The sequence below is a fragment of the Tetrao urogallus genome (assembly GCF_951394365.1).
Source record: "Tetrao urogallus genome assembly, chromosome: 25".
NCBI classification, from domain to species: Eukaryota; Metazoa; Chordata; class Aves; order Galliformes; family Phasianidae; genus Tetrao; species Tetrao urogallus.
The window spans coordinates 1,499,060-1,517,131 of NC_136838.1; the positions used below are offsets into that span (position 1 = coordinate 1,499,060).

Here is an 18,072-nt window from a genome sequence, read left to right on the forward strand (position 1 = left end):
AGGTCCACAGCACCCTCGGGTGCTGCACAGGAAGGTCTTCCCATCCCAGTGGTGTTGGCTTCCCCTCCTAATGCCATAATCCAGCCCTTATCCTGGGTCCCGCTGACCTTGCAGGCGCCGGACCCAGTGCTGGGCACAATATCCACCCACCCATGGCTGCCTTCTTCACGGCCGCCCTGAGGAACCTGCGGGGGGGTGAGGAGGAGCCCAAGGCACCCCCCAAGGACAGCAAGGCGGCTGCCCTGCCCCACGGCATGTCCCGCGAGGAGTTCGAGGAGTACCAGCGGCAGCTGCTGGAGGAGAAGTAAGGCTTGGTTGGGGCTGCAGGGTCCTCATGCAGCGGGACCGGGGTGTCACTTGTCCTCTGCATGGTGGGACAGGGACAGGGAGGCAGAGGGTGGGAGCAAAGTAGGTCCATAAAGTGCAGGAGGTCCCCATGGCGTGGGACGTCCCCGTGGTGCAGGAGGTCCCATGGTGAGGGAGGTCTCTGTGGTGCAGGACGTCCTCATGGTATGAAATGCTCCGATAGTGAGATGTCCCAGTGGTGCAGGAGGTCTCCGTGGTGTGGGATGTCCCCACGGTGCAGGAGGTCCCCGTGGGTGCTGGTGCAGGGACTCAGCATTCTGCAGATGACAAGGAAGAGGGAGGTGCCCAGGGCCACCCTCATCCCAGGGCCCACAAATGTGAGGGAAGATGGGGGCAGGACTGGGCTGCACTCAGGTACCACCACAGATGTGGGTGATTTGGGGGTGGTGTCAGGGAGGTGAAAGGCTGTGGGAGGGGTGAGTCCTCCCACTAGAGCTGTCACCACTGGGTAGGGGGCAGGACACAGACCCTGCCCTGGGACCCCTCATGTGGACCACTGCATATTTGGATCTTTGGATGGGTGCAGCCATGCCAGGCTGAGGGACAATGCGGGGACTTAGGTGGGGCAGAGGTGACAACATGTCACCCATCACACAGGATCGAGCGGGACAAAACCTTTGCGCACAAGAAGGCAGAACGGGCAACTGTGCGCATGCACCTGCGGGACAAGTATCACCTGGCCCAGGTACGGACACACAGGGGGACCCCGAGCCCCGAGCCCCAATGCCCCCGAGCTGGGTGGCAGCCATCCTCCCCCTCCCCAGTCCCATAGGATGGGAAGCGATTCCTGAAGAGGGCAGCAAACGGCTGCTGTCCCCGTCCATCCCGTCCACCCGCGCACGCGTCTCTCCAGCAGTCCCAGTGTGGGGCTGGGCAGCTGCTGGGACGCCCCCCATCCACGGGTGTCCCAAAAGAGCCCGCTGCTCCCGCTCCCTCCCCAGGCTGCTGAGGGTCCATTGCAGCCCCAGCGCCATCTCCCACCCGCAGGATGAGCGGGACGATGCCCAGCTGCACGTGGCGGGCGGCGCGGTGGAGCTGCCGCAGGAGCTGGCTGCCATGGTGCGTGGTGAGGAGGAGGAGGAGGAGGAAGAGGAGGGCGCCTTCGCCTTCCTGACCAAGCTGCAGGACGTGGATCTGGCGGCGCTGCGGGGCCGTGCGCTGGGCACTGTGGATGAAGTGAAGGAGAAGTGCTCCCTGATGTAGTGCTGGGCAGGAGCGGGTGGGCTGTGGGTGCTGTGGGTGCTGTGGGTGCAACATGCCAGGCTGGGGGCCTATGCCTGTGCTGGAGGTCAGCTGTCCTTGCCTAAACCATTCCCTGGGTTTCTGGGGGCTCTGGGCAGAGACGCTGGGGTCCTTTCCATCGAATCCCATCCCACGGCGTTCCCTGGTGCCACCCCAAGTCCAGCCAGGCAGCAGTCCCACACCCCCAGCGCCACCCCTGGAATCTCCTGAGCTGTTCGGATCAATAAAAGCGTCATTTTGTGGGATGAGCTTCCTGTTCGTGCTGCTGCACGACGCCTCCATACCACGCAGCTCCGCCTGCACATCCCCATCCCACGCAGTGCCAACCTCCCAGAGCTGGGTCGCACCGTAGGCTTTTCCCCACCCCACACACAGCCCCACGCCCGCAGTCTCACCACCCCGACGCAGGCCTGCACCCTGCAGGCTCCACAGGGGGGGAGCGTCCCCACCCGGGGGTCCCCTCTGCTCCCCCCCCCCCCCCCCCCGCTGCAGGCTCAGCAGCACCGTGGGCTTAAACGCCGCCGCGCGGGCGACCGCCGGAAGGCTGCAGGCTGCTGAGATCATAATACCTGCCTATTTTAGGGAGGTCTAATCTGCCTGAATCGCCTGTCCCCAGGGACTAAGCTCCCTGAACCCGTGCAAAATGCACCGCCGGGGCCCCGAACGCCACCGCCTGACGGAGCCGGGCCGGACTCACGCTGCGTTCACATGAAAGGAGGGCCGCGCTCACCGCCCCCGGGCTCCCAGCGCCAGGGCCATCTGCTCCTGAAAGGCCTGGGGGATCTGTGGGGCCTGTGGGGCCTGTAGGGTGTGTGGGGTCTACAGGGCGTATGGGGCATGCAGGGCCTGTGGGACCTGTGGGATCTGTGGGGCCTGCAGGGTCTGTGGGGCCTGTGGGGCTTACAGTGCCTGTGAGTTCTGTGGATCCCGTGGGGGCTGTGGGTTCTCTAGGGCCTGTGGGGCCTGCAGGGCCTGTGGCTTCTGTGGGTTCTGTGGGGCCTGTGGGTTCTCTGGGGCTTATGGGGCCTGAAGATTCTGTGGGGCTCATGGGTTTTGTGTGACCCGTGGGTTCTGTGGGGCCTTTGGGGCCTTTGGGGCCTGTGGGTTCTGTGGGGCCAGTGGGATGTGTGGGGCGTGTGGGGCCTGAGGAGTGTATGGGGCCTGTGGGGCGTGTGCCCGTGGCAGTGGGGCGGAACCCAGCACTGCTGGGCTGGGAGTCGCACCGCAGCTCTCAGCTGCCCCAGCCGCAGCAGCAGGGTTGTGGGGTGGGGGCCTTGACCTCTGTGTGCTGCTGTGGCAGCGTCTGCTGAAGCCCCCAGGCCTGGCGCTGTGCCCCACAACCCCCAGCGCCCCGCCGTCCCCGCTGCGCAGCCCTCCTGCAGAACTGCTCCCGTTCGGACACAAAATCAACCTGAGCCGAACAGGACATGGCTGCACGGCCCCCGGCCCCTTTGTGGGGCAGCCCAGTCCCACCCCACATCCCCGCCATCCCCCGTAACCGGGTGCCGGGATGGCAGCCCTCGAGTCCCCATCTCCCCACGCTCCCCACGGGGCGCCCGGCACCAGCTGGGATCCGGGTCAGGACCCTCTGCCAGGTCTCCCAGCTAATCGCCCTGCCCCCCCGCCGCCCCCACGTTGCCACCTGTGCCTCCTCACCCTTTTGGGGTCACCCTTTGCCACCCACCCGCCCGCCCCGGGCCTCTTAATGAACTAAAAAAGTGACAAATCCCCGGCAGAGCTGGTCACGTGCGGCCAGCGGCCCCCGGCCCCGACCCCCGCCCCGGCCCCACCGCCCCGGTAAGCTGACGCAGCGTCTCTAAGCGTTAGCAGCTTTGCCCGCTAATAGGATTAGGGAGGTTTAAAACTGTCATTTGAGTGAACTAAACCCCCTGATACTCTGCATTGCACCTTCTTAACCAATTTGCCTTCAATTAGGGTAATTGGGAAACTAGCAAAGAAGTATAGCATTAATATTTTAAAGTGATGAAGCGATTACGAGCCTTGGACGAGGAAGCAAATCAATTTGCTATCTGCTCCTAAAAGGCAATTATAATCATTTGTCAAATCAGCCTGCTGGCCTCCCTCGCCCGTGTGAGCCAACACCTTAAGGCGGTTTAGCGGGGCCGGCTCCGCACACACGGCCCTGGTGGGTAAATCCAAATCCGGGCAGCTGGGGCGGCTGCGCCCGCGCCGAAAACCAACCCACGGGTGGTCCTGGTCCCTGGTGGGCACACAGCGCTTCTGGGGGGGATCTCTTCGCTCTGAGCCACTTTGGAGCTCTTGGTGTCTGCGAGAGGCGCTGGGGTTGGGGGTCTTCCTGGGGCAGCTCTGCGCTCTGTGTCCCTGTGGTGCTGTTGGGAAGTCAGCAGAGCAGGGGATCGGGGTCTTCTTGCTGCCGTCGCGGCGGCGCTGGCACAAGGTGCTCATTGGGATCCATTTAATTGGGATCCATCTCGTTGGGATCCGGGATCCCAGCCTGGGAACGTCCCCACCGCCCTACGGCAGCGCACGGGGATGAAGGCTCACAGTGCAGCACCACCAGCAGTGACACGCAGTGGCTCTGGTCTGCGCCCAGTGTTCAGGCAGAGGCACTTCTGTGGGTCAGTACAGTGCCTGGCGGTGATCAAAGCCCCACGGTGACATTCAGCATCTGAAAGGGGAACCGTGCTATGGAGAGGATGGGGGTGGGAGGAAGCTGAAACAGTGGCCAAGGGCTGCGGCATTGGCAGGTGACAGGAAGAGAGTTTTGGGGGAAAGTAAAACGGAGTGGGGGGCAGAAAGGGGAATCCTGGTGGGCAGCACAGGCACCCAGACAGGAGGAGACACCATCGCAATGCTCCCGGCCCCCAGCGGAGCAGTGTTTCTGTCCCACAGCCTTACAGGTGTAGGGCTGCCTGCTCTGTGGATCCACATCCCACAGCCCATGGCCAGACCCCATGGACGGCCCCACAGTGTGTCCTCACGCTGTGTCCCATGCCCAACGCTTGTCCCTGCTCTTAGTCCCCACACCTGTTCCTCTCTGTCTGTACCCATGGCTGATGTGACACACACACAGACGGCTCCAGAGCTGGTTCCCAAAGCTGGTACCCATGGTTGGTCCTGAGCGGATCCCCGTGCCTGGTGTGACATCCACAGCTGATCCCACAGATGGTCCCCAAGCTGCTCCCCACACTCGAGACTGCTCTCTATGCCCATTCCCCACACAAGGTGTGACACCTTTGCCAGTCCCTACTGCTGGCCCCCATCCCTGGTATGATGACATCCATAGCTGGTCCCATTGCTGCACCCCTTGCCCACTCCCCACACGTGGTGCGACGTCTACAGCTTGTTCCCATGCCTGGTGTGACTTCCATGCTTGATGTGACATCCCTAGCTGCTACTACAGCTGGACCCCATGCTCATTTGCCATTCTCGGTGCGACATCCCAAGGTGGTCCCATCACTGGTCCCCATGCCTGACGTGGCATCCACAGCTGATCCCACTGATGGTGCCCAGGCTGGTTCCAATGCCTGGTGTGACATCTACAGCTGACCCCTTGCTAGTTCCCACACTTGATGTGACATCCAAAGGCTGTCCCATTGCTCGACCCCATACCCACTCCCCATGCTCGGTGCGACATCCACAGCTGATCCCATCGCTGGTCCCCATGCCCACTCCTCATGCCTGGTTTGACTTCCACAGCTGATCCCATCGATGGTCTCCAAGCCGGTCCCACTGCCTGCTGTGACACCCAGCATCCCAAAGGACCCCACACGCTGCCACGAGGCCACCCCACCACCTCCACTGGGGGACGCAGCCCCCATGGCATCCCCAGCACAGCCCCATTCCCGGCGGCGCAGCGCTGGCAAAGCCGAAGGAAATTGTTTCTCTCCCTCCCCCCCCCACCCCCCTGCCTTTCTTCTCCTCGCCCCGTGTTTCTAATTCTTTTTCCTCTCCCATAATGAGGGGATTACAAGGAAAACTCCAGCAGGACGCCTTTGTGGGGAGACAATCCGAGCGGGGAAGGCAGCGCGGGGCTTTGTGCGCCCACAGCCCCCCCGGCCCGCCCGGCGCTGGGGGGACATTTAGAGCAATTACTTGTCCAGAAAGTAACTGTCAATCATTCTTAAAGGGGAAGGCCTCCAATTAATAACCTCGTCTTAATCCTTTGGACTCATTTCCAATCTGCGGGGCCTTGGTGACATCTGCAACACTAAATAAAGATTCTCCCGAGCCTTAGCGCGGCGGTTCTGTGACAAATAAGAAGACTAGAGGCAACTTTGGCTGCCAAGCTGCAAGATTGGTGAGGTTGAGCCGCTTGTTTGGTTCCCAGGAGGGACCGGCAAAGTTAAATACTCCTGGAAAAGCCGCGTCGGGCCCAGCAGGTAACGCCGTTTTACGGGAATTTGGGAGAAAGTGCCAGGGGAGGAGGCTCAGAGCGGAGCTGGGGTGGGCACATTGCTGTGCTGTGATGTGAGGATGTGGGGGAGGACGGTGGGTGTCCCCAGACCGCCCCACTGGGCATCCCGGCTGCCCTCCGATCCCCAAAGGGAGCAGCAGCCACTGTCCCAAAAGCTCCTGCAGGACACGGAGTGCAGAGCTCCCCTGCAGCATGCGGGGTGTGGGGACACCGATGGCCTCAGCAGCTGGAGGGGCTGCCTGCTGTGCCTGCTGTGCCCAGCGGGGTGGTAGGGCTGCAGGGGGACGCGGTGCCATGGGGATGCGATGTGACAGCGCTGGGGACGAGGCGGGCGGCAGCAGGGCGGCAGCGGGGCGCCGCGCACCCATCCCACAGAGTGGTTTCTCCCTTCTTCCTGTTTTCTTGGGGCCTCCTTTCCTTCTGGATGGGTTTGGGGCTGTGGGGGCCAGCCCATACACAGCCCTGGCCCTCACCCCACTGTCCCGACCTTCCCTGTCCCCGCTCGTCCCCATCCCCCTCACCCTGTGGGGTCCCGCACCGCTCACCCCTCTCCCCTCTCCTTGCAGGTGTGGAGCTGCGCAAATGAGAAGCGGGTAAGCGTGAGTGGGATGGCAGAGGGGGTCCCCAACCCTCAGCGTGCCCCCAGCCCCGGCACGGTGACAACAGGGCACGGCACCCCGAGGCTGCAGCACCCACACCCCACCAGAACCCACGGGGCTGGGAGGCGTCACCCAGAGCTGCACGCACATGGAGCACACTGCAGGCACTGCCACTGCAGGCACTGCGTGCCCTGAGCACAGAAGCACTGCAGACAGCGCTGTGCCTGCAGGTTGTGCGTGCACTGCACTGCACTCCTTGTGCCACGCACACTGCACGTGCACTGCGCTCACCGTGCCCCACACATTGCATGTGCTGCAGGGCAGGCATTGCATGGTGGACACCGCACACCGGGCTCTGCACACACACTGCTCATTCCGCATGCTCTGGCCGTGCCATGGGGGTTGGAGTGGGGTCCTGCACCGATGTGGGGCAGTTTCAAGGGACGGAGTGTGGGAGTGGGGAGGGGGGATGGATCTGGCCAGCTCAGGTCAGCTCTGAGTGGTATTCAGAGCTGCTGGCCCTATAAAGTCCCCACGGAAGTGCCACAGGGATGGCCTGTCTCCTGTCCGTCCGCTCATCCAGATGGAATTCATGGGATGGTCTGCTGCCCCCACACCCCTCTGACCCCCCACCATCCCCTCGCAGGTGCCGAGATGTTCCTCAATAAGTGTGAGGGGGAGCTGGGCGAGCTGCGGAAGCCGGGGGACGGCGAGGAGACGCCTCCAGCTGCTGCCGAGGAGGAGCAGCCCAAGAAGAAGCACCGGCGGAACCGCACCACCTTCACCACCTACCAGCTGCACGAGCTGGAGCGAGCCTTCGAGAAGTCCCACTACCCCGACGTGTACAGCCGAGAGGAGCTGGCCATGAAGGTCAACCTGCCCGAGGTCCGCGTGCAGGTAGGGGCGGCTCTACGCCTTCGTTTCCCCATCGCCCAAGGCGTGAGCTCAGAGTAGGTGCTTGAGGCTGCATCTTGCCCTGGTTCCGTAGGAAGGGTGACAACCCACAGCAGCTCCTCACCACTGTCAGCTCCTCAGGGCCAGGAAAGCCCTGAGATTCTCATGGATTCAGGATTTTAGGTTTCCTGGAGCCGGGGCACGGGGTGGTTTGGCACAAAGCCCTGCTCTGCATGGAGGCTCAGCCTGGAGCAGACCCTGCTGCCAGCACAGGCAGCGACAGCCCTTCCAGTCACCGGGTCTGAAAGCACAACAAAAGGAGAGAAAGCCAAATAGAGCAGGAGTGACAAAAGAACAGGGATCGCTGGAGCCGCGGGGGACACAGTGCGTGGGGCACCATACTCAGGACACCCCGAGGGGACACAGCGCAGGGGGCCTGGAGCACCCCGTGTGGGGCACCCTGCATGGGGCACCCCGCGTGGGATACGGCACAACGGGGCGCCCTGCATGGGGCACCCTGCACGGGGCACAGCGTGTGGGGCACCCCGCTGAGAACGCGGCACGGGGGGGACACGCCACGTGGGACACTGTGCGTGGGCCATGTCACATAGAACAGCCTTCATGGGACACAGCAGATGGGGCATCTTGCACAGGACGTGGCACACAGGTCACCCTACGCGGGGCGCTGAATCTCAGAATCGTTAAGGTTGGACAGACCACTAAGATCAGCCAGTCCAGCCACCAGCCCGTGCCCACTGTCACTGTGTCACCACCACGTGTGGGGCACAACAGATGGAGCACCTTATATGGGGCACAGCACGCGGGACATCTTACATAGGACATGGCACCCTACAAAGGATACAACACATGGGGCACCCTACATGGGACAAAGCTCATGGGGTGTCTTGCATAGGGCATCTTGCATAGGACATGGCACAGGGCTCACCCTACAAAGGATACAACACGTGGGGCACCCTACAAGGGACATCCTACATGGGACAAAGCTCATGGGGTGTCTAGCATAGGGCATGGCATGAAGGTCAACCAACAGGGGATAGAACACATGGGACACCCTACAATGGCACTCTACGTGGAACAGAGCACGTGGGGCATCTTGTGTAGGACATCTTGCGTAGGACACGGCACAGGGATCACCCAACAGGGGACACAACACACGGGGCACCCCTGAGGAGCACGTTGTGAGGGACAACGTAGCCACGGGGCACACACCGCTGGGTCACTTTCACTGTACCCCGACAGGTCTGGTTCCAGAACCGCCGAGCCAAGTGGAGGCGGCAGGAGAAGATGGAGGCCAGCTCCATGAAGCTCCACGACACCCCCATGCTGTCCTTCAACCGGCCGCCCATGACGGCCAACGTGGGGCCCATGAGCAACTCCCTCCCGCTCGACCCGTGGCTGACGTCGCCCATCTCCAGTGCCACCCCTGTGCACAGCATCCCCGGCTTCATGGGAGCCCCCCAGGCCCTGCAGCCCCCCTACGGAGGGCACTCCTTCCTCAACACCCCCCCGGCCATGGCTCAGGGCATGCAGCCCATGGCCCCCACGCCCTACCAGTGCGGCACCCCCTTTGTGGACAAGTACCCGCTGGAGGACGTCGACCAGAGGAGCTCCAGCATCGCCTCGCTCCGCATGAAAGCCAAGGAGCACATTCAGACCATCGACAAGACCTGGCAGCCCATTTGATGAACGCTCCCCACTGCTCCCTACCCCGACGGGGCGCTCGGCAGGACCGGAGCAGGGAGGTGACCCCCCCCCGGATGCAGCATCATGGACAGCGGCTGGGGGCACCCAGCAGCCGCCCTGGCGCGGCCCGCAGGACCTGGGGAAATCCCCGCACCCCTTTATTATTATTACCACCATCAAGAATTTCTTTTTTTTTTTTTTTTTCTTTTTCCTTTTTTTATGCACAAACAGAAACGCTCTAGTTTCGTAGGGAACAACCAGGGGCTGTTGTTTTTTCAGCCGCGTTGGGTGCGCTGTGGGAGATGGGCGTGCGGTGGGTAAGGAGAAGAGCGGGATGCGGTGCTCCGCTCGGCGATGGGGAAACCCACTTCAGCATCACCCACAGCCTGCATCTGCGGGGAAACGCTGCCGTCCCCACACATGGGTGACCGAATCCCAGCCCGCATCCCGCCTGCTTGTCAGGGGGAATCTGCTCCGCCGTCACTCCAGCCCTAATTGCTCTCCAGCGGTGCCAGTGGCACAAAGCTGCCGTAATTGCTGGGCAGAAGGGGGGGGGCTCAGCCCCAATGGGGCCAGCGGTGTCCCGATAGGAGCGCGGACGGAAGGGCGGCGGTGCTGAGATGCCCCTCGATGGCGCCGGGGACGGCGTGCGGTCGGCAACGTTGGGGCGGCAAGGGGACGATGGCACACGAGGGGGCTTCAGGGTTCCAAACGTGGAACGTTTCGGGGCAGATGGGGTCGGTTGGGGCCAAACACGGGGCAGAGCTGCACCCGTGGCTGCGGTGGCATCGGGGTCTCCTGCTGACACCGTCCGGGCCGCGCGCTGACCCCGTGGGGACCCGGCTCCTCGTCCCCGTCCCCCGGCTGCTGCTGCTCATCTGCTTCGTTAGCGATAATTAAACCTTTAACAACCCATTAAACGCATAATCGATGCTCCCCCGGCCCCCCAGCCCAGCTAATGGGCCACGGGCAGAGGCGTGCTCGGCGCGGGAGATAATGAAGCAACGGCTGTGGAAGTAATGGGGTTTGATCCGGGGGACGGGACGCGCTGAATGGGGGCTGCGCCTTTCGCATGACATAATGGCAGAGGTTGGCGCCGACCCCGCCGCGACGCCCGGGCGGCCCTCGGCCAACAAAGGGCGGGCGGTGGGGAGGGGGCTGCCCCATAGCCCACCCTAATTGGGTCGAGGGGCCCCGACCGCCGCCCCACGGCGTTGGCGCACAGCAGCGAGGGCCCCCGGCTCCCGTCATCGGAGCAGAAAGGCGTTCTTCCTCCTCCCCACCCCACATTTCAACCGTCCCCCAAAATCTTCACCCCACGGCCTTGCGGGAGCTCTCTACTCCTCCCCTCCCATCCCCCCCCCAGTGGGATTTGCCCCCTAATCTGCTTATTTCTCTCTATTTCTCCTAGGCCTGAATGAGCCCAATCCCGCCCCGGTGCGACGCCTTGCTGAGCTGCAGCACCCGGCCCTGCCCCCTGCCCACCCCACAGCTGCCGGGGCACATGGGGGGCCGTGGTGTCCATATGGGGTGGCGCTGCCCTGTGAGGATACATGAGACTGGCATTGCTCTGTATACGGGGTGGAACCTCCCCGTATATGGGGTTCATTGCCCTGCTAAGGGACACGGAACTGGCACTGTCCTGAATATGGGGTGGCTGTGTACTGGGAATAGGGTGACACAGCTTTGTGTATGGGGTGGCCCTGCGCTGCATATGGGGTGACCCAGCTTTGTGTATGGGGAGGCACCGCTCTGTGCGTGGGGTGGCATGGCCCTGTATGTGGGGTGACGTTGCTCTGCATATGGGGTGGCACAGCCCTGCCTATAATGGGATGGCAGTGCCCTGCACATAGGGTGACACTGCTCTCTATATGGGGTGCCAGTGCCCCGTACACAGACGTGCCCCCTTACACCCCATGCAATCCATGCACCTCGGTGCTCAGGTTCTCCTCAGGGCTGTTCCCCCAGCTGCCGGGGGGCGATGCGGACAGGGGGCTGCCGGACCCCCCCGAGGTGGGTGGCGTGCCGGGGTCCCGGGGGCTCAGATTGAGCTTGGCAATGAGCGGCCGCCCCACACTCACAGCCCGCCGCTCCTCCACAAAGTCGGCCACGCCACGGTAGCGGAACTGCAGGCACACGGTGAAGGTCAGCTCCTGCTGCAGGGCACGGCAATGTGGGCACAGGGGGGCTTCACATGACCCCCCTTCCCCCCCCCCCCGTGCACCCGGTGTGGCAGAGCTCTTACTCGCAATCTCTGCAGCCCACAGAGGCGGCTGTAGAGGCAGCAGGACGGACAGGTGAGGCTCCAGGTGGGCACCAAGGGGCTGCCCAGCTCCTCGGGGCTCTCCCGGTTGGTGTACTTCAGGTCCACGTCCAGCTCCTGCCATGGGGATTTCAGGTTAGGGGAAGGCAGCTTGGGAACCCCCCACCCCAAGTGCTGCCCCTCCAGGGGTGCCACCCCACCTCGGGGAGGTCGGTGAGCTTGGCCACGCACTCAGTGATGTCCCCAGGGGCGGCCAGGATGCGGGTGTAGATGATCATGATGTTGGAGAACTCAGCAGCAAAGCCCAGCTGCACGGTGACACCGCAGTCGAAGCGGAGGTGGCGACTCTCTGGGAGGACTGCAGGGACAGCAAGCAATTCGGTGACACCACTTTGGTCCCTGCCAGCACTTGGGCTGACACTGGGGGTGACACCTGAGGCGGCCCCAGCGCGAAGCCGGGGTGCATTGGAGACGCCGCGTGCCGCCGTCCCGTGCCTCGGAGCTGCCCCCTCCGTGCCCCCCACCCGCTGGGGGACGCAGCAGTGGCACACACCGTGAGCCTTGGCCCACTGCAGGTTCCTGGCAGAGGTCTCAGCCCGTCCCAAGGAGCGGATGGGGTCGGTCAGCGCCCGCCTCTCCGACAGGTTACTGCGCAGCTCCAGCGCCTGGCGGCCCCGCGTCAGCTCCAGCGTGCCCATGTCTGCAGGGCCGGGCACAGCGTGGGCTCAGCGGGGGATTTTGGCCCCTCCAAGCCCCGCTGCGCAGCACTTACCCTCGGCCACCTTGTCCAGCAGCACCGTGATCTTCTCGTCCTCCAGCAGCCAGCGCTTGAGGAAGGTGACAAAGACACCGTTGGAGAGTTCGCCCTGGCTCAGCTCATAGGCTTCGGCGTCCGCGCATCTGTGGGGATGGGGAGGGTGGGTTAAGGTGCTGGGAGCCTCACCCGTGCAGTAGGAATCCCACTGGGGTGGGGCGTCCTCAACCCAAATCCCTGCAATCCAGGTGAGCTTCGGTGCTCTGGGCCCTTGGGTGTTGCCTGGAGGTTGGTGCAGCCACGAGCATCTCCAACCCCATAAAGGACGGCATCCCCGGGAGCCCGGAGCGGTGCCATGGAGTCACAGCATATCCACACATCAGGGAAAAATGCCAATAGGGCTGAAATATCAGAACCCGACCCCATTCCTGCCCCGGCCCAGGGGGTTGTGTCCTCCTGACCCCACAGCAAGGAGGGTGCACGAGAGGGGACCCACGTGGCGTAGCCAAAGACGATGTTGGCCGTCACCTCCAGCGCCCCGACCTGCGGGAGGACGTCATCATTGAGGTTCCTGCAAGAGAAGGGCTGCTGAGAGCTGTGGGGCCCCGTGGGGGTGCCACCCAAAAAAGCCACAGGTGGGGGGGCGTGGGGACCCCTCACTCCATGCCCCCGTAGGTGGGACGTGGGGTCACCTCTTGCGGCACATGTCGAGCAGGAAGATGTTGAGGCCGGTGCGGCGCCGCTGCATGCGCTGCAGCACGTGCTGCACACACAGGCAGTGGGCAGAGGTGTAGGAGCCGGGCGCGTCGATGGGCACCATGAAGCTGGTGCCAAAGTTCTCGTAGCCGTGTCCAGCATAGTACAGCAATCCTGGTGGGAGAGGGGATGGTGGCACGTCTCACCCCAACTCGCGCGTCCCCAAACCCCACAGCTCCGCCCCGCCGCCCCAAAGCCCACCCTTGGGAGCCCCGCAGCCCCCCAGGAGCTGCCCCACCGTAGACCCCTTTGTCGAGGAGCAGCAGGAACTCATCGACTGCCATCTGCATCTCATCCCGGCGCAGGTCCAGCAGTGACACCACCTTGAAGTCGAGCTGCCGCAACAGCGCGCTGAGCGCGTGCACATCCACCATGGGCGCCTGCAGGTCTTTGTGGTGCAGGTAGTGCATGTTGCCCACCAGCAGTGCCACTTTGTCGGTGGCTGCAGGGACAGAGGGGGACACAGAGGGACTCTCACGCTGTCCCCAGCGCCCCACATTGCATTGCAGCCCCTGCAGGGTCCCCTGCCCCTCCCGGATGGGATCTCACCATACAGCTGGTCAGGGCTGCCGGGCTCTGGGGAGTCTGCAAAGAGAGAGATGGTGGCAACGGCCCCGAGCACAGCGATGGGACAGTGCCACCACCTGCACCTACCTCCATCCCCTTCCTGCCAGGGGGCTCCGGAGGCAAAGAGCCACGGGCCTGGGCAGCACAAAGTGGGGTCAGGAGGGAGCAGTTATGGGGCTGCGGGGCTTCGCAGCACCCAGGGTGCTGTAGGGTGGGGAGCAGGAGATGCAGAGGTCACCCTCACCGATCTCCACATCCACCTCCTGGCTCCACAGCTCGTGGAAGAGGTTGAACACACGACAGGAGTACATGCCCCGCTCAGCTGTCGTCACCAGCTGCACCTGCAGGGGATGGAGAGCTGGGACTACCGTGCCACCCCATGCTGTGCCACCCCATGCCCTGCTGCCCCATGTCCTGCTGCCCCATGCCATGCCGTGCCACGCAGTGCCAGACAAGGGCTCTACAGCACCTGGAGCCGGGGTCCTCGTGCACCCTCCACAGGGCGCCGGTTCTTGAACCACTGGTACTGCGGCGGTGGGTTCCCCAGGGCTCTGCACTCCAGCACCAGAGGGTCCCCCTCGGCCAGGCGGCACGGCTGTGGCTGCTGCAGGATCTGCAGCCCCGCCATGCTGGGGCAGTAACCGCTGGCTGTGGATGGGAAGGGCGGCAGATTGGCACCCGGCCGTGGCAGGGGTGCTCCCAGCTGGCCTCAGCTCCACAATGCCCTGCAGGAGCCGTTCCCAGCCCCAGGGGTCAGTGATGCCCTACAGGAGCAACTCATACCCCATGTGTGAGCAGCGTCCTACAGGAGCCATTCCCGGCCCCACGGGTGAGCAGTGCCCCACAAACGCAGACCCCAGAGCCCACCTGATTCGGGGCTGTGGCTCCTCTCCACTTGGATGTGAGCCCACCTGGAGAAGGCAAAGGCAGCCCCACAGCTCACACGGCAGATGTACCACTGGGGCAGTCCTGGAGGCGCAGCCGTGTCGACCATCAGCTCTGGGGCTGTGGCTCCAGGCACCTACAGCATCGGGGGCAGGGCTCAGGACGCTCACACCCACCAGTGCAGGTGCCAGGGAGGGGATGTGGGTCTCACCTCCTGCTTACCACAGAACCACTGGTAGGTGAGCCCCGGTGGGCCGGTGGCCCAGCAGGTCAGGGACACCCGCGTCCCCTCTGCCACCACCTGCGACTCCGGCTGCACCGTGATGCGAATCATGTCGTGGACTGTAGAAGAGCCCGGGCTGGCTGAGAGCTCTGTCCCACTACACCCCAGCCTGCCCCATTCCATCCATCCCATCCCACTTGTCCCATTCAGTGTCACCCTATGGCATCCCAGCCTGTATCACTGCATTCTGTCCCTGTTGGCCCCATCCCATCCTGTGCTGTTCCACTTCAGCCCATCCCATTGCATCCCAGACCATCACACTTTGTCCCACCACACTCTGCCCCGTCCCAGCCCAGCCTGTCCACACCTCACCGACCTTCTTCCCATCCCACACCAACACTCACTTCCCTTCTAACCCACTCTACTGCACCCATCTCCCATCCCTTCCCGTCCCATCCATTCGATCCCATCCTATTCCATCCCATCCCATCTCATCTACCCTACTGCATCCATCCCATCCTTTCCCTTGCAAACCGATCCCACCCACCCTACTTCATCCATCCCATCTCATTCCATCCCACCCCTCCAATTCCAACCTATTCCATCCCGTCCCACCCACCCAATTGCACCCTTCTCATCCCATTCCACCATGCTGCATTCATCCAATCCAATCCCATCCCACCCACCCTGCTGCACCCATCGCAGCCCATCTCACCTCCCCACTGCCACTCCACCAGCAGGATGACCCCCTCACCTCCCCGCCTTCCCCCTGCTGACCCCCTCGGCCCCCAGGTGACACCATCCCTACCAGCACTGTTGAGGAGCTGGCAGGCCTGCGTGTGCCCCATCCTGTGCAGGCAGCCCCACAGGTACCGGAGGCTGCACTCACGCTCAGCCAGGAGCTGCAGGAGGCTCTGTGTGGGGCTGCCGAGGGGCTCCAGCACCTTCAGCGAGCACATCTCCAGCTCCTCCTCACTGTGAGGGACAGTGGGGCCACAACAGGGCAGATGTGGCCACAACAGGGACGTGGGGGGGGGAGCGCTGGGAGGCACGGGGTCCATCCCACTGTCCCCCCATCCCTACCTGCACTTGAAGCGTTTCTCTGCCCCGGCCACCTCAGCCAGCTTGCGCCAGCCCCGGCTGGCTGTGTCCAGGAGCTCACAGAGCTGGGCCACCACCTCCTCTCCCAGCGAGCTGATGGACAAGCTCCAGTCCCCCATCCTGCCCCACGGCTGCTGCCTCTGGCTGCGAGGGGACAGGGTGCCAGCAGGAGATGGCAGCACAAGCGGGAGAGGAGGGGATGGAGTCCAAAAGGTGCAGAGAACTCACCTCCAGGTACTGAGTGTGCCCGGAGCCGCCAGCACCCAGCTCAGCACACCCTGAGCCCCGCGCAGAGGAAATGGGGGTTAGGAACAAAAGCGGCCCCACGCTGCAGCACTTCTGCTTTCCTCTGCCACTTCCTGCCCTGCAGAGCGACGCGGCCCTCAGGGAACCAGCAGAGCCCCGCCCTGGGGCAGCAGCAGCCCCCCTCATCCACCACACAGTGCAGTAGGGCCAGCGCTGGGCTAAGCCAGGCCGAGGGCACACGGGGAGGGGATTGGGACCCCTTCTGCCCACCCTCGGGGACACGGTGACCTCAGTTGGGTCACTCTCACCCCAAAGCCGCTGCCCTCCCACCCATCCCCACCACAGCAGCACGCTGGCAGAAGGAATGGGACCTGTTGGGCTGCCACGGGTCCTGCTGCCAGCAATAAACAGAATTCCCACTGTGGAAAGAGCCCCGAGAAATGACAGCCTCAATCCTCCCCCAGCGCTGTGCAGGAGGGGATGAGCACACTGAGCACACAGGGCTCCTGGTTATGCCACAGTTCCTGTGAGAGGCCTCAGCTGAGATTTATTGTCAGTCTGTAGTGAGAAGATGGGACTGGCAGTGGGAGCTGCCCCAGAGTCGGCCACGCCAACACCAACACCAACACCTGCTGCCTCATCACAGCCCCTCACAGCTTCCTGCTCTTCTTCAGCTTGTTGCGCTGCCACGAGTTGTACTTCCGCAGGCGCCTCCAGTACTCAAGGGATTCGGGGTCCATCTCCTCCAGCTTCTTGGGGGGACCCAGGTGGATCTGGAACAGCCTGGGGGCAAACAGAGCAGGCGAGGCTGCGGTGGGGGAGGCGAAGAGCAGCTCCTGGGATCACAGAGCTGCTACAGTTGGAGGGGAGCTTTGAAGGCCGCATCTCCCCCACCCTCAGGACCCCCAGCCGGGACGCAGCACTCTGGGTGAGCCCCACATACCACTCAGGGTACTCAGAGTCGGGCTTCAGGGCCACCTCAGGGCTGTCCTTCAGGTAATTGACCCCCACGGCATAGTTGGCCAACTTGACGGGGTCTGTGCACACCTCCGGCCCCTTCAGCTGCTCCTTCGGAGTGCTTTTCCCCTTTGCCTTCACACCTGGGGGAGGGGACACGGTGATGTGAGAGGGTGTGGGCAGCTGGGGGGCATGGGGCCAGGAGCTTTGGGACAGAAATAGGAGGTGGGAATGGGACAATGGAATGGGGTGGGGGAAAAGGACCCAACTGGGGCACAGAATTGGATAGGGGAATAGAACATGGGTACATGACATGGGAATGGGACCCAACTGGGACACGGGAATGGGGCACGGGATGGGATGTGGGCACAGGCCGTGGGAAAAGGACCCAACTACAACACGGGATCGGGATCCGGGAACAGGACCCAGGAACGAGACGCGGGGATGGGGCTCTGTAACGGGACCCGGCTGGGAGATGGGAACGGGACACGGGGCAGGGCCCAGTCGGGACACAGGAACGGGACTGGGATCGGGGCCCGGGCTCCAGGCCCATCCCGGCCTCACCCGGTTTCTTGGCGTAGCCGCGGGCCGGGCCGGGCCGCACGGCGCTCACCGCCCTCAGCAGCAGCCGGGCGGCCATGGCGGCGGCGGGACGCGCCGGGACAACTGCGGAGCGCGCATGCGCGGCGGCCGCGCCCGGAAGTGGCTGCTGGGCGGGTCCGGAAGTGGACGCGGCAGCGCCCGGAAGTGGGGGGGTGGTGGCGCCCGGAAGTCGCCGCGGGGTCGGCCCGCTCCGTAAGTCCCATCCTGACCCGTTCCGTTCCGCTCGGGCCCGGCCGGACCGCGGCGCCTCCAGGCAGCGAGTGGCGGCTGGAGGCCGGAGGGACGACGGGAACCCCGGCCCTGGAACCCCGTGTGTTCCTCTGCGGCCCTTCTTCAGGCCCCCCCAAGCTGCCCTGCGGCCCCTTCGTGACCCTTTGCGGCCCGCCCCGCGAGCACGGCTGTGCGCACCCCCTGTGCCCCCTTCCTGACCCCTCTCTGCTCCCACCTTGACCCCCCACCGCCCGCTTTCTGGCCTCTCGTTCCCCCCCCCTTTCCCTCCCCTATGCCTGCCCT

General features: G+C 63.9%; 4 protein-coding genes across 4 annotated transcripts; 2 read left to right on the top strand and 2 right to left on the bottom strand.

Moving 5' to 3' along the window:
- Window positions 1–152: 152 nt before the first annotated feature.
- Window positions 153–1,569, top strand: LOC306955416 (complexin-3-like; the record flags this gene model as incomplete). Its single annotated transcript, XM_079546702.1, has 3 exons — window positions 153–304; window positions 964–1,051; window positions 1,354–1,569. The coding sequence occupies 3 exons, from the start codon at window positions 153–155 to the stop codon at window positions 1,567–1,569; spliced, it is 456 nt and encodes a 151-aa protein (XP_079402828.1).
- Window positions 1,570–7,260: 5,691 nt separating this feature from the next.
- On the top strand, window positions 7,261–9,204 carry RAX2 (retina and anterior neural fold homeobox 2; the record flags this gene model as incomplete). Its single annotated transcript, XM_079546570.1, has 2 exons — window positions 7,261–7,503; window positions 8,761–9,204. The coding sequence occupies 2 exons, from the start codon at window positions 7,261–7,263 to the stop codon at window positions 9,202–9,204; spliced, it is 687 nt and encodes a 228-aa protein (XP_079402696.1).
- A 1,907-nt stretch (window positions 9,205–11,111) lies between these two features.
- LOC306955435 (mucosa-associated lymphoid tissue lymphoma translocation protein 1-like) lies at window positions 11,112–15,872 on the bottom strand (the record flags this gene model as incomplete). The annotated part of the gene is given in 18 exon segments (XM_079546730.1): window positions 11,112–11,360; window positions 11,450–11,584; window positions 11,668–11,825; window positions 12,021–12,167; window positions 12,240–12,367; window positions 12,718–12,792; window positions 12,914–13,091; window positions 13,216–13,419; window positions 13,527–13,562; window positions 13,632–13,679; window positions 13,789–13,885; window positions 14,014–14,106; window positions 14,108–14,192; window positions 14,412–14,424; window positions 14,427–14,565; window positions 14,641–14,771; window positions 15,461–15,627; window positions 15,736–15,872. Coding segments are annotated over 18 exon segments (2,220 nt in total).
- A 658-nt stretch (window positions 15,873–16,530) lies between these two features.
- MRPL54 (mitochondrial ribosomal protein L54) lies at window positions 16,531–17,596 on the bottom strand (the record flags this gene model as incomplete). The annotated part of the gene is made up of 3 exons (XM_079546934.1): window positions 16,531–16,782; window positions 16,943–17,099; window positions 17,521–17,596. 3 exons carry the CDS (start codon window positions 17,594–17,596, stop codon window positions 16,650–16,652), a joined length of 366 nt encoding a protein of 121 aa, XP_079403060.1. The 3' UTR covers window positions 16,531–16,649.
- Window positions 17,597–18,072: the final 476 nt, after the last annotated feature.